The 24,232-nt window shown below is 45.0% G+C and overlaps 1 protein-coding gene across 4 annotated transcripts in view; it reads left to right on the top strand.

Moving 5' to 3' along the window:
- Window positions 1-6,085: 6,085 nt before the first annotated feature.
- BLVRA (biliverdin reductase A) overlaps window positions 6,086-24,232 on the top strand; it is a 30,122-nt gene continuing 11,975 nt past the window's right edge. The window contains exon 1 of one of the 4 annotated variants that reach the window (XM_026046704.1): window positions 6,086-6,142. In XM_026046704.1, the coding sequence (XP_025902489.1) occupies window positions 6,128-6,142 (15 nt within the window). In that variant the 5' untranslated portion in view covers window positions 6,086-6,127. Of the gene's footprint in view, window positions 6,143-10,556; window positions 10,837-16,343; window positions 16,386-24,064; window positions 24,077-24,232 lie in introns of those variants that run through there. The other 3 variants (XM_026046705.1, XM_026046706.1, XM_026046707.1) reach the window with 3 other exon arrangements.

The raw sequence follows: 24,232 nt of genomic DNA, 5'->3' as shown, positions 1-24,232 counted from the left end.
GAGATAGACTGGGGGCAACATGCCACTCAACACTCCTGAGGAAGGAAAGGTTAAAGAGCACATTTTCCAAAGGGAAGCCTTGCACCTGGGAGAAAGGTGATAAAAGCAGCAGGTGAGGGGAGGCAAGAACCAGAATAGGGCACCTGAGAGCTCCCAGGGCTGAGAAGGGTCATTCTACAGCTGCAGTTTACAGATACTTTAGGTAGGAGACTAAGTGTTTAAAGATGTGTTAGGATACAAGTTTTTTTTTCTTTTTTTTTTTTCCTTCATATGAGTGAAGCCTGTTATTTGGTGTAAATGGGACTCTTGGCAAACTATTACTTGTCTCTTCTCAGCAGATCTGCACCAGTTTCTGTTGGGTATTTCTCAGCTTACCCTGTACTGCMCAGGGAATTTCAGACGTGCTATTTATCGTATATCATCCCTTAAGGTAGACTCCTAGCTATGTAGTGTTTAGTAACGCTGTGCTGCAACCCAGCAGCGCTTCTGCTAAGGTGGCATCATATCTGCGCTGTTGCCTAGATTGAGTGTTGTGTTTAAAAAAAAAAAAATCCCTATTCACATATATAGCACAACTGAAGGGGAAAAGTTGCTAATAGCCTTTGTAAATGGACTGCAGGCTCTGGAGCGGTAGAGCTTTGGGTTTTCTCTCTTAATGCTTGTTGATTTATGGACGCTAATAGACATCTCTGGTAGAAGGCAGGGAAATGCTCTTGCATGCCAGGGTTACTCTTAGACAGCCGCAGCTCTCGTAAATTGTATACAGTGCTCTGTTTTCTCCACAGCAGAGGATTTTCTCAGGCTTCTTCCAGGAAATCCAACAGTAGCTGTAAGTGCTGACAGTTGCTTTCTAGTTCTAGTGGAATAAACAGCATCATCCATTAAACTTAGTAGCCAAAATAGCTTGGCATATGACCTAAATCATGTTGAAGCTCTCAGAATCCAAAGGAAAAAAATAACAGAAAACGGATACAGCAAAAACATAATCCTGATTTTTCTGACTGCAGGTTAAATGCTTCATATCATAAGTCATGGGTAAAGAGTGTTATGTCACTGTTTAAGCAGAGATCCTGTGTCTTTTTCCCCTGAACGTTCATTAAAAACTTCTGTACTTGCTGGATCAGTAGCCACATTAAGCAAAGGTTTCTTTGCAGTCTCCCTTTTATTATAGCTGGGGCTAATGATGGACAGGCAGTATAAAGSAAAAATGACTTTGTTGACTGCTTGGCAAGACTACTTTTAGGGAAGGCCTCTAAAGAGATGCTTGCTGTATGTTTTGGAGCAATTTAATTTTGGGGAGAGGCCAAGAGAAAATGAGATCATGTTGTWCATAAGTCAAAGAACTTTCCTTAGCGATGTCTGTGTTGAGCCGATAAGACCCAAAGGATTTTTAAGACAATACCCATTCCAAATTTTAAGKTTTTAAACAAAACTATTGCACTGCTAAATAAGCTGTTGCATGACTTAGTCTCCTCAATGTGAAAACATGTACCTTATTTCTGAATTTCACCTGTCTCTAGCTCTGATTTTCACCCACTGGTTCATGCTTATTCTGGCAGGCTGAATGACTGAGCCCAGTAGAAATCTCTAAAAATACCTCTTTGGACATCAGCTGAATTGCCTCTAAATGTGCTTCCTCAGTCCTCATCAGTCTTACCTAGCATGCTTTCCAGAGGCAATTCTYGCCCATCTCTTTTTAATCTTAACCTTCAACAACAACAACAAAAGTTCTCTGCTTGTTTTATTACTAGCACTGTCTTCACAGTTCTTATGACATGAGCAGGATATCAGTCCATGCTTTACTGCTAATTTGTTTCCCTGTTATGTGCCCAAGCCTGGTATTCCKTTTACCTACAACAAGGACAGGTAGCTCTTAAAAGAGCATTCTACTCAATAYACAACTTGTTTATACAAATGTATATACTACATTCCTTAGCGTTGTCTCCCACCTCTTAAAATCCCTCCACACGTTACCTCATCAGCAGATGAATCRTTTTGCACATTACATTGAAGTTGATGTTCAAATGTGTCCCTCTTTTCAAGCAATCTAGAGCTCTGTACAAGCAACTACCCCTGGTTTACTCCCTCAATTTGTGGTTTTCTACAACATTATATGAGAAATGCTAGAGATTCCTGTGGACCCCTAAAAGCCTGGAAAGCATTAAAAGCTGGAAAGTCCACGAAGTGCTCTTTGGGGCTGTTAGACTTTTACTGGATCGAAATTCCTTGCGGGTGTTTCCACTCCCTACGGGACTCCCTTCTAACAGAGCCCTAATAGATCTGTGTCTATGTGATGGAAAGTTAGACTGATGTGTTTCATATATATGACTATTTTACCTACATCAGCGAATAGTGCGGATCTGTAAATCAAAATATCTGATGCTGAAGGCTCTGTTCCCACTGTGTGGGTTTTGGGAGGATCCTTTGGACTAGCTCTTGTCTAGTCCTACAGCACCTGCTCAGAGTTGGTGGGCATTTGGCCTGCTCCTCACGTGCAGCTCCTGGAGCTCCTGCTGCAAGAACCTCACGCCACAGCACCATCCATGGGGATGATCCGTTTCAAAACTACATTCTTGGCTCTAACTCATTCACCATCATCAAAGTGAACATTTACATTAGTGCTGGAATATAGACCAACACCTGTCAGACAGACAGGGAAATTACTGCTGGCATTAATGAAGTTAATCTGCATCTGGAGTGCAGCACAGAGGGATGTGGAAGATCCCTATCTCTTTGTTAGTTAATAATGGGAGATGCTTAAGAAGCCTTTCTTCAAAGCAGATACAGCTACAGATACGAAAAAGGAAAACATTTCCTGTTCACGTCTCCCAGTTGGATCTACGAGGGGTCTAATAACATGGGGGCAGAACACACTCCCAGGCAAAGGATGACTKTACTTACTATCTTTATTTTAGTGCTTAAGTTAACAGCAGGAACAACTTGATTTTCATTCCCTCCTTCTTCCTGCCCCCATCTGCTATGTACTGAGGTTATGCAGAATAATCTGAAACCATTTTCTAAGAGAGAGCTCCAGAAATGGGGACTGTGTATGTAGTGTTTGCTTGTGGTAGCTGTACAACCATTTAATGTAAATATATAATAGCAAGAAGAACAAATTACCCTGCCCTGCAGGAGGGGGGATTTAAATACAACGAGCTGCTGCTCTGCAGTTCTTAAACAAAAGACTAACCCCCACTTCACCACATTAAAGTATTTTATCACATAACCAAAGCCACTCTTAATGCCAGCATGCATGCCCGAAGCGCTTCTGAAAGCAGATGTCAGTGTTAAGTAGCCAGTGATGCTTTCCAAGCTGCTCATGGTGGGGAAACCCGAAGAGGTAACACGGAATTGACACAGCGCAACCRTGTTAGTGAAGTTTCAAGTTCTTGCGTATCAGATGGCTTTTCTGAAGAATGCGCTCGAATGGTTTCTATTCCTTATGATATATTGAACAGAAAGAATAAGTCTATATCTTCAAGAGGTTACCTCCCACACTAGCTTGAGGGTCGTGTAACTGCTGCTTACTTAGAGAAACAATACAGCCTTTTTTTTTTTCCCACAGCTTTCTTGGCTATGCAAAATCACACTCTTAAGTTCTTGGTCTAGTCACTAATGGAGCTATGGACAAAAAGAAAAATCCAACCAAACTTCTTATCCGCTGAATATGCAAGCATTTCAACACCAAGTGTTTGTGCACATCCGTTGCTGACTTCTGCTTTTTTGGCACTTCAATCAAGACTTCATGAGGTAAAGTCTCTCCATGCAGAACTATGCGAGAGCTGATGTGGCCCCCAAATCTGTATCTCAAGATCAGTCACAATCCTCAGAACAACCACAAGTGGGTTTCCCATCACAACATCCTCAGAGCTGCTCCCAGGCCAGTCCTGCAGACTTTCCCTTTGGGTGAGCCACACCACTTAGCTGTAGCATGTTAAGTCTGCTGAAAACTCCCGGCACCAATTCTTCYTCCTCCTCCTTTGTCTTACACAGGACTGAGGATGCATTTCACTCTTTTACTCTTTTTATTTTTTATTTATTTTTGCTACTCTAGCATTGAGGCAGAACCCAGAAACTTGAAAAAAGTGAAAAGTGGTCCAAAAAAGTACACTCCAAGAGCCACGCAGAGCTGCTCACTTCTAGGGAATAGCCAGCTTTGAAGTGAAGAAYGTGCAGCAATAATCCATGCACACTTCATTAATTCCAGAACTGTAGCAGCAAAGTGCTACTTAAAAAAAGCTGTAAGACAGTAATGGAGGGCTTGGGTTTTATTTAAATTCTAATCACTAAAGCTCCTTATCTCCATTCTCCATGTTTTTTCATTTGATTTACATGAGTCCAAATTAAAGCTCATTTAACAAAAAATGACACTTCACTAAGTTTAACCTCTTCACCSCCTTCTTGAGGAGAATCCTTTCTTCCTTAGGGGAAATAAATTAACAAATTATGTTATTTTAAACTAGCAAAGCAACAATTTATAAGAGGCCAAAATATCTCAAATCAGCATGCTGCATTCAACGCACAACATGAAAAGTGCAAAGAAAAGTCATCCTGAGGACCAGCAATTCCTTTCAAGCCATAACTCAGAAGGTTGTCAAAAATACAKTACGTTGTTATCCCTTCAACATGCACACATCTGTCTTTTCTGCAGGAACCCAGATTCAAGTGCAAAAATCTTTTATTTAGGCTGTGGTGTGAAATGAAGTTTCAGTTTACTGCTCAAATTTGTGAGCTAAAGTATAGAAGCAAACCCAAAGGATGAGAGGCAGCTTAATGCGGCATTAATGCCCAAATTTCTGCTGAAAAACGTGTGCTTGCCTCTTTTTCCTCTCTCCTGGTGGAAGGTGGCTGCAGGTAGGTCACGTCTGCAAGCTGCAATACACTGAAAAATCTTTTTTTTTTTAAAAAAACACGGTGGGTTCTTAATTTGATACGATGGAATAGGGCAGTGGAATAGGGCCATCTTGCTGTGACAGGCTGCTACTACTCCAACCTCAGAAGCGGGCCTGGGAGTCATGTTTATGTCTCAATACTTTTATCAAAAACTGACAACCCGTCCCACTCTTATCCTTCTTGCTCACGCTTGCTTGTGGCACGTTAAGAGTTCATGCAAACCAGACAGAAGTCAACTGGTCTGGGTTAAAAGCAGGAGTTTGGTGGGATAGTTTCAAGTCAGATCGGGTCTCCTGTGTGTAGCTTACTAASAAGACCTGAATGCAGTATGCTCAAGCATGGAGATGCATCTATATAAAATAAAGGCCTTAAGAATGATAAAATATACAGTAAAAAGGGGATGGGGGAAACKTCTGTTTTAGTGACAAGACTGATCTTAAACTAGAGGGTGTTTTTATTTTTTAAGGAAGACAGGAATAGCTTTTTTCCCCCCTCTTTATGGTATCAGAATGGCTATTAAAATTACATGCTTAAGGAGCGTCAATCACTTCTCAAGCCACACTTAAGTGGCAAGGCAAATCTGGCCTTCGGTTTCTCAGTAGGTGTGCGAGAGGCACCCTGTCTGATTTGCTTTAGATCAACTCTGTTCCTTCAAATCCTGCCAGCTGTGCTTCTGCCAGCAGTTTACTCCAGCACAGACATGGTGTCGTTTCCACCTTCCTGTGGGCTAGGTAGGGTCTTCCCCCTCTGGGCTGAAGGGCACCCCACTGGGCAGCATATATATATATATATATATATATATATATGCGCCCAGCATATATATATAAATGCTGGGCAGCATTTATATATATATAAAATATATATTTTTAAGTGGTCAAAACCAGCTGTAGGATTGTTTAACATTGTTCATTTTGGGCTTAGCAGGTTGTGTTTACTTCCTACTAGGTMAATCTACCTTACGTCCTGTTTCCAGAAAAAAAAAAAAAAAAGGCAGTATTTAAATACAAAATTACCATAGATATTGTGCTTTTGACGGTGTGTGTGTGACTACTGCAYTCCCTCCTCTTACTCCAGAGCTAAACCTGCTTGTGGCACGGGGACCCGGGGCACCTGGTTGCACAGCTGCTCCGCACCCAGGATATCTCACTACCTTCAGCACTGCTACTGCCTTTTTAATTTTGATTTTTTTTTTAATTATTGTTATTTTAAACACTCCCGCGACTCCTTTTCTTCAATGCTGCTTTTACAGGTGCCGTATCAGCCCCCACAGCTCTTCCGCGGCCGCCATTTTGTGCAGCCCCGAGTGCGCGAGGCGGGGGGGCGGGAGGGGGAGTAGAGGGAGGGGTCCCGCCCTAACGGCCGCGTAACCGCCGTAACCGCCCTAACGGCCGCGTAACCGCCCTCCTCGCGCCGTGGCCCCACTGCCTCCCCCCACGCACACGCACACTCACGGCGGGGCGGTCGGCGGAAGGGCTCACGCGTGCGCCGGGGGGGGGGCCCTCCATTGCCGCGCCTCGCGGAGCCGCCAGGGGCCGCTGCCGGGCGCCGCGTCCTGCCATGTTTAAAGCGGGGGATGTTTTTTCGGGGGATTTCGCTGCCTCGCGGATATCTGGCTTAAGCGCTGTATGTTCAGGTGTATTCGCTTTTCTCGAGTGCCTTCAGCGCTGTGCTGGCAGCAGGGTGTATGATACTTGCTGGCTTAGAGAGTTAACGGCAGAGAGAGCCCTACAAGGCAGTGTGGAGACAGCTGCAGTTTTCAGGGCAAAGTGCAACCTTTCACATACCTGCACGTTCAGAGACCGTAATTCAGGACACAGTCTTCCCACCTTCTTCTCTTTTGTGCTATTTACTATTTTTTCACTAAAGCCACTCATATTATTAAAATAGTAAAATAAAACAGCCTTTGCAAGCCTCTCTTCACTGGTAGGGGAAGACTTGGGTTTGAGCTTTAGATTGTATCTGAGGATCGATTCCACAAGCAGATAGGCATATTTAAGTTAATTACTGCTCTCTTCTGCTTATCTTTTCACCTGATGGGTTTGTCCCCCATTATTGAACCACATAACCTCGTGCTGCTGTTGGGAGTTTATTTAGGAGGCTTTCTAGGGCTGTAGCTGAGATCAGCATTTAGGCTTTGGCACTTGGTGCCGTATGTGAACATCACTAGATTACAGGATCCTGAGTACCTGCGCACAGTAGCCTCGTTTCATCTGAAATTACRTGATGGCTGTTGCAGTTTCAGTGTGCCCTGCCGTAATTTCCCACTACCTTATGCATTATATTTATTGTATGAGCTTCCTGGCTGAGAGAAGTTAAATCAAACAATTMTCAGTAATCAAACACTTCTCACTTTGTGAGGCCAATTTGCTTTATTATTCAAGTAGTTTCCCCTTGCTTATTTATGCTTTTGGCTTGTGATTGCCACTTCTGTTTGTGCCGTTGTGTTTTAGCTGTGTTCTAGTATTGCACTAACACAATGAACTTTATTGAGTTCTCCTAAATACAACTTTTCTTCCTTGAAGAGCGTCCAGTGGTTGTCATCTTTGGAGTGATCGTGTTAGCCTACATTACCTTTTTATTACTAATGAAATAGAAAAGTGGGAGATTACTAGGTTATAGCCTACATCAGGTACTTCTTAAGGTTTCAAAGGCCTGTAGGACTGAAGAAGGTGAGAGTGGGGAGAAACAGGACATAAAATGGCATGTCCATGACATGAGCCTGACAAAAAGATGTGAAAAGATGACAAAAAGTAGACCAGGAGAAATACAGCACAACTACAAGGAAGTGGAGGCAGCTAGTTCTAACAGGAGCTCTTCCTAYGCTCATGCAGATAAGCCCTGCTAAAAGGCTGGTTTTGTATACAAAGTTATAAATTGTTTTTGTAACCTTTTTCCATCCTCCTCCCTTAATACTAAGATCCTATCTTCAGGTGGTCTAACTCAGAATGACAGAGTGGTTGAGGTTTGAAGGATCAAGGACTGAAAGATCATCTAGTCCAACCCCCCTGCTCCAGCATGGACACCCAAAGCACGAGGCACAGAATCACATCCACGTGGGTTTGGAAGATCTCCAGRGAAGGAGACTCCACAACCTGCCTGGGCAGCCTGTTCCAGGGCTCTGTCTCCCTCACAGTGAAGAAGTTCTTCCTCACATGSAGATGGAACTTCCTGTTTTTCAATTTGTACAYGTTACCCCTTGTCCTGTCACCACCACCAAGAAGAGTTTGGCCCTTTCCTCCTTGCATTCTCCCATCAGGTACTTAAAAATATTGATCAGATCCCCTCTCATTCCTCTCTTCTCCAGGCYAAACAGGCCCAGCTTCCTTAGTCTTTCCTCATACAAGAGATGTTCCAGTCCCTTAATCATCTTTGTCGCTCTCTGCTGGACCCTCTCTAGAAGCTCCACATCTCTCTCATACTCAGCAGCCCAGAACTGCCCCYAATAGTCCAGGTGCGGCCTCCCCAGACGTGAGTAGAGGGGTAGGATCCCCTCACTCGACCTGCTGGCAACACTGCTCCTGATGCAGCCAGGATCCCATGGGCCTTCTTGGCCACGAGGGCACGAGGCTCTCGTGGTTAACTTGTCATCARCCAGGACTCCCAGGTTCCTCTCTGCAGAGTCGTTCTCCAGCAGGTCAGCCCCGAATCTGTCCTGTGCCTGGGGTTGTTCCTCCCAAGGTGCAAYCCCTTGTCCTTATTGAACYTCATGAGGTTCCTCTGTGGTCAGTTCTCCAGCCTGTCTGGGTCCTTCTGAATGGCAGCACAGCTCTTAGCATTTAGCTAGTCTATCTGAAAAAAATGTGCTTTTCAACTTATATAAAACAGATTTCTAAGTGAAACATGGTTCRGACCCAAAGGAGGATCTTGTGCCAAGAGCTTGTCTGCAGTTCCCAGCTATGCTTATGCCTTGAAGCCTTGTCCTTGTTATTAGAAATGCTGAAAGCTCTACAGCTTCCATCCAATTTTTGGGGAAATTTTATTAGTATTGAAGGCTACTCACTATTTATAGTTGCTCTCTATGTTATTTCCATATGGAAAGAGGGGCAGACTCTTAGAGGCATCTATATATCAGCAGAACTACATGCACGCTGGGAGCTGTATACAGCGGATCAGGCAGAACATAGTAGTACCGAAAAGTGTAGTTACCTGATCAGTTTAACCTAACCGAAATGCGCTGTGTGTTTACGCTGAAGAGAGGCAATTCTGCCCTCCTGTTTGGTTGTGTGTTGCTCCTACCCTTGTTTTGGGAGCTGATGCATCTGGGAATGCGGAAAGGATGTATATTTTTTTCTAAGTTAATTTTGAGATCAGGCAGGTTCAGGAATCTGTTGAGCACGTGGCTATACCAGTGTTAGCACTGTTGCTGAATCCAAAGGCTTGGAGCTACAGCTGCTTCCAATCAGTCCCATATGCATTATTTCCTATTACGGCTTCCTATCATGTGCTAATTGATTCATTCCTTTATACTAAACATATAGGCATGTGCTAGACATTAGCAATCCCATATGTTGAACTCGTGTATCTTTAAATGCCCTATCTCCCAGCCTGCAAGCCCTCCTTTATGTAACACCATGCTACATATATAACATATATGCTACATATATAACATATATAGCATATATAACATAACTTACAGCTTTCTACTGGTTCGGCTAGTCTGTAATTCCTTCCTCATCCTCTGGAGCTCCTCGTTTCTGTCCTTTTGCAACCATTTAATTAGAGCTGCTGCTCTGAGGATCAGCCCTTCAGCTGCCTCACAATTACCTGAGAGGAGGAGGAGATTTTGGAAACATCTTGCAACACGCTTAAAACATCAGGGTAGTAGTGTCAGTATAAAAGCTGTGCTGGTGTTAAGCCATGCAAGTCCATGGGAGTTTGCCTGAGTTAGAGCTCTGCCTCAGAAAACATGGCAGCAGAGAAGCCAGGGGATTCACTAATCAGAAGAAATTAATGGAAAAGGATGAAAAGAAAGGTGTATCCCATCCTGCAGAATTTCAGAATAAAGAGTTCAAGGAATCTAGAATTGAGTTGCTTTTTCTGAGCCTTATAGGAAGAAGCCAGATTACTGTTTATGCCATTACTACGTACACCTAGTGAGCGCCAAGATTTGTGAGGAACACATTGAGCTGAACACACTTGGATTAAAAGAAAAAGATCTGGGGTTATTTTTCTTCCATTAGAGATAAACCAGGGCCAAATTTGATCCTTCATACCTGTACTGTAACGCGATACAGTTTGGGATGCTCTAGTAGCCTGCAAGCGCCCGACATCGGCACGGCGTAGCACGGCCTGTTGGATCCACACTGTTCACTGCAGGAACTACAAACCAGGGGAAAACAGCCCCAGCCTTGCGGCATTTTATCTTCCCAGCCCTGAAGGAACGTGATGCTTGTGGATAAGTCATGACCGTGCGCGAGGAGGTTGGTGGAAGGGGGTGTTCCTAAGGAAAAGCCAGGGCCTGAGCGTGGCGTTGCGGGCCAAGGCAGAAGGCATCTTGAGTAAGGGAGCTTGTGTAAGGTGGGCGGCGCTGCCCCGCGGCCGCTCCGGCTGCCCCAGCGGGCGCAGGGCCTGCAGCCGCAGCCCCGCGGCACGTGGGAGGCTGGCAGGCACAGCCGCCTCGGCAGCGCYGCTCTGCACGTCTTGCCTGGGAGAAGTCCTGCTGAGGAGGAGAAGGATCGTGAGGACTTTGCCCCACTCCCCCATGCTTCTTGCTCGGGTTCCTAGGGAAGCCTGAATGCCGGTACCAGGCTTTCTGCTGCTGGCTACAGCCCGCCCCGTGTGTCCTTATTGGATTCCTGGCCTGGAGGGTGTTGCTGCACTGATAGCAGCAGCAGGGAGAGCAGCACGCTGATATGCTCCGGCTGCTCGCCCTTGGGTAAGAAGGAGCTGCCGGCAGTGGATGGAAATTAAACRGGATCACGTTTCTCCTGTGCACTTGAAGAGGTTAGTGGCTATTAATTAATCCCTGCTAGCAGCAGCTGGGAGCTGGAAGCAGTGCTTCACTCTTGGGGCTGCCTCCTCCCCTGCCGAGGTTGCTTGTCACCAGTTTCCCCCTTCTTTGCTGCTGTGAAGGGATGGGGGGGCACAGCGAGTCTTGGAATCTGTGTTGGCTCTATTGCTCCGAGGACAGACACCTCCCGGAGTGAAGGGAATAGGCCACAGCTAAAGCAGGGCTGGGGGGGGAAAGGGGTTAAAAAGACAGGGGAAATAAAAACTGAAAACCCCTTTGTTTGGAAATGTGTCCTCTGTATTGAAGCCCAGCATTAGTTTATAAATGATGTAAATGTAAACAAGTAGTACCAGGGACTGGCCAGGGCGCTGTCTGGGAAGACAGTGACAGTTCATTCAAGACCTTTAGCACAGCGTGTTTTCTGGGCTTGTTTTTGGACCTGCACGGCTTCCTCCGAATTCTGCTAAAATCCACGGTTGCTGTAGATGTTTGACACCCCTTTGGAAAAAATAGACCACTATCCTCGTGCCTCAGTTTACCCATGTGCAAAGCATAGATGATAGTTTTTTCCTATTGCAAAGGAATGTGGTGGGGCTGGTGCTACACTGAAATATTCCAGGTAGCCCATGCTGGGATAGAGGCAGTTCTTAGGTTCTCTGATATGGGGTAGAGCTCCACCTGTAAAATAGATAAGCATTTTATTAATATTACTTTTGCAGTAGTCATAGCAACCACTTTTTTTCTAACTATCTTAGAAAATATATGGTTGTTTCCATGTAAATACAGTGAAAGATAGGTTCAGCCTTTATGTAACTTTCCTGGCATCAGGCTGTACTTCTGTGTTGGAGGGTGTTCAAAACAAGCTAGTTAGTGTTAATTAGAGCAGCTGCTTACTGAACTGGTTTTAGGCAAAATAACTTTCGTCAGGTACTGGGGGCAATAGAAGATGATAATGTGGTGCATCAGCAGACTCTTTGCATTGGTTTGCCAAATTATTTTTCCTCTGGTAAAGATAATCATTCGACCGTTGGACAGTTAACTGAGTGCAGTTGCTAGCCCAGAAAAACACAATGCTAGAAATTGGTGACACAGGGTTTGAGCATCTTCCTGTGGTGTGTGCCAATGAATGAGAAAATCCAGCAATCTGTTTTGATAATAGGAATCCATTGTAAAGTTTTAACTTTCACAAACTACAGAGAAATTTGTTAAACTTATATTCAGGGAAGTAATGAGGTGACAGCCTGGCTAATGAAGTTTCCTGTGTGGAATAAAATATTCTTCACCGATTATATACCAAGAACTAGTATTTTCCAAACAAATATTCATTTTAATTCACCAGCTTGCCTAATTTTATATTTTTTATCTCACTAGTTTTGGAAATTGAGTTGCTGTTTGGAAGCAACTGGGAGTTTTAGGCCAATGAAGGGTGGCATGTGTTATCCTTAAAGGAAGGGCAGTACTTACATTGTGTGGCTTATATAGAGAATGTTTATCCTTAGTTTTCAACTTAAATCTAGTTTTAGTGACAAATGTCTTCAGTATTCAATAACCGAAGAGAGTAACCTCAGCATGTGGGAACGCCATGAGCAAAAGGCCTGCTTCATCTTTGCTCCTTTTCACAACTGACCATAAACTGTCCTTAATGAGACCAATAAAGGTGAAAGGATAAATGAACTGAACAGCTTCTGASTAAAGACTGGAATACTGGAATCACTTCCCATCCTGTACTTGGGTGTCAAGATTTCAGTAAAATGGAGAGTGAGAAGCACAGGGATACAGCAACTTTGGCAGAGATGGGAACAGCTCCTTCACTGTTTTCAGGAACTGGATCCTTCTGAAGATTTCAGTTAGTGCTCAGTGTAGTAAGAGAAGTTTCTCAATAACGTACAGTACAAGCATAGTACAAGGAGTTAAAAAGGATATTTCATTGATGGGAGAGGGAGTGGACTTTAGGAAAGAAAAGCAGTTTAATCCTTAATTAATTGAGAGTACATAGGTCCAATTGTAATCTAGGAGACAAACGTTACTGAGGGTCTATCTCCCTGCTATGTAGTTGGCTTTGAAGTCATGTGGAGAAGTGCTGTCATGCACAGAGGACTGAGCTGTTGGGCTTACATCGTGCAACTTCATAAAGTAACTGTAACGGTGATAAATATATGGATGTGGTTGGTCTTCCCAGTTAGGCAAGAAGAGGTTTGGCTCTTTGTTTAAGTGAGCTTAAAACATTTTCTACAGACATTTGCAACCCAGAGAGAGATCTGCTCTGCTAATTAGAAGTAAGTGCAGAAAACACCTGACTGGGAAAGGTAATGAAACGGAATCGCTAATCCTGTTATTCCAGGTGGATGGAATCCWCCATGTAAAAACAGAATTGAACTTTCTTTATCAACTTGTGTTCAACTGTTAGACTAACAGAAGGGTTTTTGTGGATATTTTTTTCTCAGTATAGTGTTATAAGCCAAGTAGAAGGATCCTGGTCTGGGCAGCTAGTTTTCCTGTTATATTGCCCTGACTGTGCTAAACAGTAAATTAGAGGCTGCTCTGCATTTGCTAATAAAGAAGGCTCTTCCATGGCTCCAGTCATGTTATTGTGTTTATTAGCTTTCTCTCTTAATAAAATACATAGGCAGAAAATGTGAGATTCTTGTTGTCTTGTCGCTACCTTTGTTCTCTGAGTGAGAGCAAGTGAAAGCTATAAAAATTTGCAATTAATAAATAATCACAGAATCTCTAAAAAAGAGAGAGTGGTAGTACAGGACACAAGGGGMAAGTTGACACCCTAGTCATTCAATTTGAAATGCCTTGGATTTTTTTAGCTATTCTAAAAACTATAAAGATCTGCAGACCTGTCCTGCTAAAGCAAACCATCCTTAGAGATTTTTTTTTCAGATTGCAAAGCAGATTAGCAACAGAAAATTGGCTAGCCTGTTATTCAGTGATGAGCTTAGAAGCTGTAGTGTCTTGCTCAAACTTGTCTCTGGAGTAATTTGCTGATTTTTCTCAGGCATTTCCACAGTGTATTCTGCTGGAARCATGAGCAACCTGTTTGTGTAAGTGTCTCTCTGTGCTTAGACCTAGTGGCAGGTATAAATATATAGAGGACGGAGCTTTTGTCCTCATAACATCACAGGTTTGTAACATTTGGATGGAGAGGGCAAATTCTGTTAACCTCTGTCTTCTTCTAAAATTATGTTTCTCCTGTGTTAAAATTCTGTGCAGAGCCTGCAGAAGAGGATGAAGATAAATTCTGTGCTGGTGACATTTCAGTGCCTGTTAAGTGATGAGGTTATAAACAAGGGTGGTACGATCCTGCCATGGGAAGTGCCTGTAGACTTGTCTGCTTCCATTACCTCCAACGTAGCACAAAGTAGACCTAATTTTTCATATATACTGAGTATTGATTACTTGAGTTTGCTGTTCGACTCTCTTGGACTGCAGTATATGCTAGAATGAGGCCTGAARTGCCTTACGTTTATCATCCAGAACTCAAGATAACCTTTGTCCGTGGCTATGGAAAATGTTTGCTTTGAGAAACATGATACTCATTTGGAAATTGCAGCCTTCTTAAATGGCAACAGCTATGCTAAACTTTGCTCTAGAAATTCATCTCACTTTTGTTTCCTTGCACAGTAGAGCTATCCATGTATTTAGCCCAGTATTCTTAAAACCATCCATTTCTATATGGCTGGTATTTGCAATGGACCTTAAGAGAGAGGGCTGCTGAATAAATCTGCTGAAATAAACTGGTCACTTGTTGACTCTAATCACTGTTTAGAAATATCAGTATTCTGACAGGGACTTTCAGCCTAGTCCTGTCTGGGTGGGTTGTGGTGACAGCCAGCTCTATCTAATAATATTTGTAATATTGTTGCAAAGAAAGCACAGCAAGAGAATTGTAAAAATAGAAGAGTACAGCTGGTCCTGTGCTGGTTTAGAGAGAGGGAAGATTCTCACATCTTTCCTACTCCAGTTGGCCTCATAATTATTTTTAATACCCATCTCCTCCTTATTTTTATCTATGTGTCTGTCTGGAATGAACTTCTACCCCAGGCTGTGGAACAAAAATCCACTTAGTCAGGAGGAAAAGCTGTCTGGCCTTGAAGCAAGTGTACTCACAACTCGTGAACTCCCTGTCCAGCTCCCAGGCTGATATTTGGCGGCACCATCGTGCCCTTTTCCCTGGCTCCAGCTAATCCCAAGCCAAGCACAGGGGTCCGAATGGCCTGTGCTTGCGGATCACTGCAAACGTGTTGCTTAGAGATGCTGTAAAGTTCCTCTGCCTTCGTTATCTGCAGCAGTCTGACCTGGCGCGGGCAGAGCAGGGAGCTGCCTGATACAGAAAGCAGAAATCTATAAAGTTGCAATGACTTGCAAAAATAAATACCTATCACAGAAATTATTCTGAATTTCACAGCCTGAACCTAAAAATGCTTTGTTAATTGAGGCGAGCACAAAGGTTTTCGAGTGAAATTTAAGGAAGTGTAAGGCTCTTTTACCAAGATTTAAGAAGAGCAGCAACACTAACCAAACTAATGAGCACAATTGTCCTTATGTATTAAAAAGGGCTTTTTGGCTCCCACTGGCAGTTGTTGTGTTCCAGGGTAGCCCTTCTGTTTGYCAGAACTTGATGTCCTCTGGCCACTTAAAGGAATGGTGCAATTGAGAAAAGGAACTTTTAGAAGAGAACGGAGTTCTCTTAGGAAGGTAACTTCAGGGTAAATCTCAAAACTCTCAATCACTTCACTCAAATACCGCTGAAAAAAAATGAAGCTTTGAAGAGCAGTGTTGTTTAAGCATCTTCATTAGTTTTAGGTTTTCTATAGACCTTTCTGAGGGGATCATGAACTTCAAAGGCTAATACAGATCTTACCTAGTGCAGGAAAATTTAACAAAGTATCTAGAACCGATGCTACCCTGAGTAAACTGGCYAAGTGGCTTGTCACAAGCAGGAGCTTCTGTTTGCTCGCTGCAGGCCGCGGCTTGATGGCTCTTGATTAGATTTCTCTTGGAGCGTTTCTGTAGCAATCAATCTGAGGATGGCGCATCTGGAAAGAGGCAGGGAGCTGTAAATTGGAGCTGCTTTGTAGCTTGTGCTTTGCTAGTTCGGTTTTCCTAGGAGTTTCAAGCTCTGGGCCTGCACATTCAGGTTTGAAGGTGCAGGTTTAGGCACGTGCCAAGGCGTCCGACTGTAYGTGCAGATCAAAACTGCAGGGGAATCCAGCCAGCTGGTTGGCATGGCAAGCGGCTGCCCTGCTTGCCGAAATCGTGGGGTTTCATGGGGGAGACCTTGCAAGGGGAGATGGGGAATTTGTTTCTGAAATGTGCCCGGTTACACACAAAGTGTTGCTCTCGCCAAACATTTGCATACGGTGCAATTGAAGTACCGTGGGAAAATACCTTAAAAGTATTCCTGTAACCCTTGTGTAAACATACTTTATTCACTTTAATTTTTATCTCTGCAAGGCAAATGGCATTCCAAAAGCTCCCTCTAGTGGCTGATATTTCGACGAAGAATTTCAATTTCTTGGGAGAATCCTAATAGGTAAGAGGGATTTCAGAACCACGCTGAATTGCAGGCTGGCAGTTCCTGAGGCACAGGGCTGGCGACTGGCCTCTGCTCTTTTTGAGCATTATGATGGCTCATAACATAAAAACAGTAAAACACCGAGGGGACTTTAAAGGTAAKAGGGATTACTCCTGTTATTTTTATTTCCTCTGCTCCTCTCCAGCAGTTGCTGCAGGTGGCAGTTTTCCAAARCTTAAAGGGAACGGAAAGCATCCGTTACTTTTTTCCAGGCCCTATTTGAATGGCAGACTGATAAAATGACGCACGTTAGCCATTGCATGCATCTTTTTTAAGGTTACAATGTTATGTACATCTACTTCTCAAGTGATCTTAATCTGGTTATAAAACAAATGCTTTCCATCAAAACCTGTTCATTTTAGGAGGAAGAAACCATTTTTGATGGCGGGGTTGAGGGAAAAAGGTTACAAAGACACTTTTTTGGCCAGCTGCATTTGCTTGCTCTTCAGAACYGTCCTGCTCACTGTGCGGAATGAGGGTTTCTCCAGCCCTGCTAAGCCCCAGCTTTATAGTGGCTGCAGCTCGTAGCAGCAGGGAGGGTGGGTTTATGTTTTGGGTTAATCTCAAAATAGGTCATCCTGTCGCAGAGCTGGGATTTGGTGACCTTCCGTGGACCGGAAGATAGATATCATCTCCTGGGGTGAGTCCATAAAGGTATTAACAGGATGTGCCGGTGGCTGGGTATGTGTTTTGTTCTTGTGTCTACTAATATTATGCTCAGCAACAAAGGCTCCTATTTCTTAGTGAGCAGATAGGAGTATTCTTGTTAAAATCAGTGGGATTGCTCGTGATTAAAGCTAAGCAGGCATATAATTCTTTGCAGGGCTAGGGTTGCAAACAAATTTGGTAGCAAGCAACAGAAAGAAAAGAGACATTTGCTAGTTGTGCATAGTAATGCATTATTTTATTTAGATATTTGAAAGCAAACTTGGTGATGGCCACTTTATAGATCCGGTTTGTTTGTCATTCCTGAAGGTRCTTTGCAGCAGAGAGACGTTTCCTCTGCTTTGGAGCTGGGCAGGATTGAGAGGGAAGGGGAATGCAATTTGCTTGCTATAGGTCACCCAGCACATTTTTTTGAGAGAAAGTAAGATGACAGTCTGGAAATGCAGCTTCTTGGATCTGTTATGGWTTTTCTGATGAGGAAATTGCTTACAGAACCATAGTACCAACTGGACAAACCCAGGGGCAGATGTTCCATTTTGGAACATTTTTCCATGATTGCCCATCATGGCTTTCATTCAGGCTCTAGCAATGGCTTCGAAGCCACTCCTGAGGTCGGCAGTTAGCATTCCAGCACTCGGGAATGTATCAAGTGAGCTGGGGCTSTTCCTGTCTCCATGGGCGACATGGAGAAAACAGATCACAGAATCACAGGATCTTCAAGGTTGGAAGGGACCTCTAGAGATCTAGTCCAACCTTCCTGCTCAAGCAGGCACGCCTAGAGCATGTGGCACAGGGTGGCATCCAGGCCGGTTTTGAAGACCTCCAGAGAAGGAGACTCCACARCCTCCCTGGGCAGCCTGTTCCACTGCTCTGTCATCCTCACAGTAAAGAAGTTCCTCCTCACCTGCAGACGGAACTGCCTGTGTTTCAGCTTATGCCCATTTCCCCTCGTCCTATCGCTGGCCACCAATGAGAAGAGCTTGTCCCCTTCTTCCCTGCATAAGATGAACAAGATGAGCAAGAAGGGAGTGTGCTCAGATTCCTTAGCAGTTCCCAGCCCAGTTTCTTGACCTCTTTTGTTTGGATTGAGCCGTGTGTCCCCCAAAATGCAGGTAGGATCGGGTAGTCCGGCTGTTTCATTGATAGAATGTGAGAAACTGTTTAATTTATAAATTAAACAGAACGGCAGCATCTGTGTAAGAAACTGATGTGTAAGCAGAGCCTGGGTAGTCTAAGCAGAGCCTTAGACACGCAGAGACTCTCCTCTGGCTTTATTTCCCTGCGGGGAGGGCGGGGGATGCGGGGTCACGATACACAGGGATCCGCTCCAAGTTCGGCTCTCATGGTTCAGGGTTTGCAGGAACATTCAGCGAGCAAAGGGTGYAGCTCAGGGGAGAGGCAGAGCAGTTTCTGCTGCTTGCTGATGTTTCACATCCTTTAGGGAGGGGGAATTAGCACCATTTAGCTAACATTAGCTTTACCCAGGGTTATAATCCTCCAGCSTGTGTTGAGGCACAAGTTGGTGCTGTAGCAAGAATTTTGTTTCTTCTCATGGAGAATTTGGACCTGTGTGCTGCCGGTAGCTCCATACCATGGCTCACTCTCTTGAACACTCATTAACCCTGGACTTAACTCCAAAGTAATAACACTCTTCTCCTTCTCTCCCACCACCGCGCATGAATTCAYGTTCAAGAATTGTTACAGCATGTTAAAGCCCCAAGCAAATGTTTGTGAATTGTTGGTGGCTCTCCTCTCTGTACTTGTATTCTCATGAGCCACATATCAGCCCCGGTTAAAGAATAGCAGTGATGAAGCTGTGATTATGTGGAGTTGTTTGTTTACTCACCTGAAGTTCACAAGGCTTTTTGCAATTCACTCCAGAGCACTCCCTGAAATCTTAATAAGTAACTCTTTAATAAAAATGCTATTTTTATAAAATAAAAGCTAAGGCCCTTCAGAATTACAAACAGAACTAGCCAAACTGAGGAGAACTGAACTGCTCTGCTCAGATCTGAAGCCCCTCTGTAGAAGTGTGTGTCTTTTTTTCTCAATTATTTCACAACCAAACCTGAACCACAAAGGGAGACTCTGGACAGGGAAGAGAAACAGGGCAAAACCCAGTCATTCCTGCTCATGTGCTGCTTCTGCCCAGCCGWTCACCCAACAGTGCTGCAGCTGCTAGCCGACCACCTTCTCACCGCACTTGTGATTCACCCCACCACGGGATGGGGAATGGGATACATTAAAAACTCCAGGTTCTTTCGGTGCCTCTCACGCTGCTGTGTAGTATCTGTGAATGTTGTGGTGGCCCTGAGGAGCTGCAGGCTGCGGAGAGCAGCCGGCCCCACTGCGTGAGTCAGGAGAGCTGGGGACAGTAAGTGCTGTAGTCAGTAGAGCTGGGTTTCAAAAGTGAGTTCTAATAAAAAAAAAAAAGTAATTCCTTTCTGCTCAGGCTCAGGTATTAATATTGGAGATGGTATTTTCATTATAAGTGCCGCCATTTATTATTAACCACCTCAGTATTTCTGAAAACYGTCTGTTTGGCACCTGTAACATAACATCTGGCCATATGTATTTATAATATTGACTTCAGCTTTGGCAGCCAGCTGGAAAACCAGATTTTAATCAGAAATGCTGGCCACAGAGGCATTTATATAAATATCAGACTATGCAGGTGTGTTGTTCAAGTAGCCATTAAAGGCTAGGAGAAAAGCTTCTTGTGGTGCCAGTCAGGTGAGAGACTATTTTGTGATGTGAAAGCTGTTGCTTAGACCTTATAGCTCTASAGCCAGGAAGTTGAACCGAGCCTATGTCTTCTATGCCTAAAGGTTAGGACCAGACTCTGTGTGCCTACCAGGAAGCTGTGGGTCGTGAGGGAGCTCCTTAGAAATGGGGCTGTTGCTAGATAAGATGGTACCAAAGTGCTCCCAGGGAAAATGGTCCCCAGGTGTTGTTGTCTTCTTCCAAAACATAGAGATAGTAAAAGGACTTGGCAGCTTTTTGAGCATATTCCTCTATGGCTCTCATTTTCCCCAGCATTAATGTTTTAAAGAGATGCAGCAAAGGGGCAGAGTGTTGGCTGTTACCTCTGTGACTATCTCTTTCTCCCACAAAGAGAGGCTTTTCTTTATCTCTGGGTTGCAGCAAAGGCGACCAAAACATAAACTCYCACTCGAGCATGTTAGTGTTCAGACAATTATTTTTTTGCCTTTAGAYAGGATTGTTCAGGCCTTAGCTGAGCACTCGAGCACATCTAGYGACGGAAGTGTCTAAGTCATTTCCTGCAGAGCAAAGGTTATTTCTGCCTTTGAATCATCTGCTGAACTGGGGCATTTGTGCAGTTCTAGCCTTAAAAAAGAAAGAAAAAAAGTCTTAACAGAAAGGCACCCTGTCGAATTTTGCTAACGTCGATGCCTCCTCCCAGTTCTGCTGGCAGCCCCAGCAGGGTCGGTGCTCGCGGTGCTGGCACAAGCTGCACGCGGTGTCACCAGCTCTTGCTCTCACCGCTGGACGCGTCTGCCTGGAGCACAGAAGCAGAACCTGAGCAGGGTGGGTTTTGTCAGGGCTTTTCTTGGTGTTCAGAGGCCAAACTGCCGTTAGGGACCTTTGCTCTTAGGAGTAGTGGGAGGCRGCTGCCACGGTGGCTGTGACTGCTGTGTTTTTTTAAGTGTGTTTCTAAGCAGTAAGGAGGGAAATGGCAACATACCAAGCACTCTGGCCTGAGAGAGTTACAAGTTTAATATAAGCAAAGATCTGAGTGGTGAGAGCGGGCCCTGGAGAAGTGAAAATTCCCCGTGAACCACTTAGGGCGTTAGATAGTTCAGCTGTTGAATATGCAGAGGTGAGATAGCCTTGGCAGTGGCGTTTTCAGATTAAGCACTCATATATAAGGTGTCTGCGAGTCCTCAGATAGGTGTGAGTGTAAAGTGCTAGTCATTTGAAGTAGCATATTTAAAAAGACCAGTTTGGGAGCACTTCAGGAAAGCCTCCCACGTCACTGTTCTGCTACTGTGGATGAAATTAATGGCAAAATATTTTGATTTCTGATGTGAGTCACTTATTCATACCTGTGRGAACCAGTCCTTGAAAACTGCAGGGAGGAGCATAAAGCTGGTTGAAATAAGCCCTATGAATATACAGCAAAGGCAGGTACCTTCCCTCATCTTGTAACAGCTCCAAGAGGGCATTTATGTCATAAGTAGGGTRTTTATTCTCAAGTTCTCTCCTTTTGTTTTGCCCCTTTGTGAAGCATTGCCCCTTAGGAGCACTTTTGCCTCCACTTTTGTGGAGTTTGCTCCTTAGGAGCATTGCACAAAATGCAGGTAAAGCTCGCTTGCCTCAGGCTTGCCTCTGTAGCACTTTCGAGATTAAGGGCTCAAGTCCTGCTGCGCTGCCCTGGGAAGGAAATGCACAGGGTGCATTTTCCTGTGTGACCCAACCCATCAGGCAAACTCCCTGAACTGTTTTTTCAACTGAAAATTTGTATTTTACTGCAAAATTTCCCTGGAATACTTTGCTGCGGAGCGCGTTTTGCTGCCGAGTAACCACCTCACCCATGAAGGAACGGGGAAGCAGCAGAAGGGTGAAGAGTCACCGAGAGATGCGTGGGTGTAACTGAGCCTCCTCGCTGGGTTTCCCTTCCTGACGGCTCTTGGGYGCCGTGCAGGGCTCCGCACTGCCGGATGGGAGCGCTGGAGCTGCGGTGCCCAGGCCGGAGAGGTTGTTGCAGATGGCAGCGATGCGCTTTGATCATGTCTGAGCGGGAAGGAAGCTCGTCCAGGATCTTCTCACCAGCCCCATTTCTTTTATTTGGCCAATTAGGAGAGGAAAAGGAGGGAGGGAAATGCTCCTGGATGCTCTTTGTTGCCCTACTGTGTGTGATCTTGCAATACGAGGGGCATTGAGGTTCAGCAGCCTTGAAAATGCCACTGAAATCTTCCTGTCAAAGCCTTAGGCGAGGTCACGCATCTCAAGAAAAAGACACAGGCAGGCAAGGCAGCCGACAGCCAGGATTGGCATCACATACAGATGACTGTAACTGTTGTCCTGCYGTAACGTTTTGAAATAAGGAGGAACTGAGAACCTCCTTATTTCCTTGTATATGAACCTGTGTTCACATAGTCATYGGGACCGGCCTCTTGGTGCGTGAGAGGTGCCCTTGCAACGCCAAGGGAAGAGACGCGAGCGCTGCTGCTGCAGCTGTAGCTGCATGCACGAGCCCAGGTTCTYCAATGCCTATGGAGCGTCTGTCCCTCCCTGGGTGAGCGCCGTAGGAACCGGCAAAACCTCAATGAGCTCCAAGACCTGGCTCGTTGCCATGGCAGCAAGTTGCCGAGGGACGGGCTTCATTCCTGGGCTCAAAGGATCTGGCTTCTCCCACATCCGGCCCCACTGGGGGGTCAGAACTTGTTCTTTGGATATGAAATCAGGCCAGCTTTTCAAAGGAGAAGGGAACAGCTCGATGTTTGACATCCTGGGTGTCTTTTGAGAGATGTTTGCTGTTGATGGTAGTGGAAGAAGCTGCTCAGCTCCTCGCTCCTTCTCTCCCTGGTTGGGGGCCGACACCTAGGCCGAGGTAGCGGTTCTTTCACAGCAACTGTGAAGGCTTCAGAAGGGTTTTCTGCCGCGTGGCTCCCAATGTCAGCTCCACTAAAGGCAGCAAGCAAATATGAAGAGCTAAAGACTCCAGTAACCTTGGACATTTCTGAATGTAAGATAAGCCCCAATCAGCTGTTCTGCAGCTGGGCTGCGTCTGTGTTTCAGCTGACCTGGACCTCATTCACACTTGAGCCATTTAAGAATTTAAATTTATGGAATTACAGCTGCAGAATTCAGGAGAGCAGGTCCTGGGTTGCTGATGGATCTGCTTGGTAGGATCCCATGGGAGACTGCCCTGGAGGTTCCTCTTTAGCTCCTCAAAGCTCAAACGTGGAAAGAAGGCCCACAGAGACAGAAGCTGGGAGGACTTCCCTGGGAAGAATATAGGGATGTTTCCCAAGCTTGCAGGGATGCAGCTGGAAAAGCCAAAGCTCAGACAAAAGTAGGACATGAAGGGCAACAGGAGGACTTCTGTGGATACATTGGCAACAAAGGGGAGGCTGAGGGAAATGTGGGCCTGGGGTGAAGTTGCGGCCCAGCTGGAGGATCTGCAGCCGTGAAGGGGGGCTGAGGGAGCTGTTTTGTTCTGCTTCTGAAGGGAGGATTTTGCTCTCTGCATTGTCTAGAGAAGCTGATCCCAGACCTGGAGATGCTCAGAAAGACACTTTCACTATGAAGGTGGTCAAACACGGCAGAAAGGATCTTGAGAAGCTCTTGGATTTCCACCATGGACACAGCCAGAACGTGTGGCTGGGTCCTCAGCAGCCCAATTGGGTTGACAYCTCATTTGAGTGGGGTTTAGGTCACACAACCTCCTTCCAACCTAGGTTATCCTGTAATTCTGCATTGTTTTGGCTGTAGAGAAAAATGGATGTAAATGAGAATCCACCCCTGAATTGTGCTTGCAGATGTAATTCTCAACAGCTCACGTGGTGGCGACCTTGCTGTCCTCTTTTCTCCTCTCCGAGAGCCCACACGTCTCTTGTCCCTGGTGAGCGGTGTCGTGATGTTGTACCACAAATATTTGATAATGACTCGTCGCTGTAATCCCTCTGGAGATCTCTTCCAACATCACTCCTTTCTTCTCTCATATTAAACAACTCACTGAGTGTTTTACTCTTGTACAATCTGGCAAGTACAAAGTAAGCCGAATTCAGCAGTGACAGGAATATATATGTAGTAAAGAAAATTTAGACATGGTATGTGGTTGGGTAAGGGCTTTTTTTGTTATTATTATTTTCTTTTTCACCAGCTGATGTAGTTTCTTAACAGCTCTCAAGCTCTAGCGCCGTGAGAACTGTTATAGCTGTGTTGCGGGCACCCTGATCCCGTGAGCYGCGCTTACATTGAGCATGGAAATGCCAAGCAAGCATCCTGGCCAAACTGTGAGTGGAGAGTTTCATCCTGGCGCTATGGAGTTTGACAGCTGTTACAAAAGGGGAGGAAAAACTTCCTGACCCCAAGTGTCCTGGCTGTGCCGCTATGTGGTGTTAATGCCCRTGGATGAGCCCGGAGGAGCCGGTGCTGCGGCTGCGCAGGAG

Source organism: Nothoprocta perdicaria, unplaced genomic scaffold, assembly GCF_003342845.1.
Source record: "Nothoprocta perdicaria isolate Ctin4 unplaced genomic scaffold, notPer1 scaffold_457, whole genome shotgun sequence".
NCBI classification, from domain to species: domain Eukaryota; kingdom Metazoa; phylum Chordata; class Aves; order Tinamiformes; family Tinamidae; genus Nothoprocta; species Nothoprocta perdicaria.
This window is presented reverse-complemented; position numbering and strand designations above follow the sequence as displayed.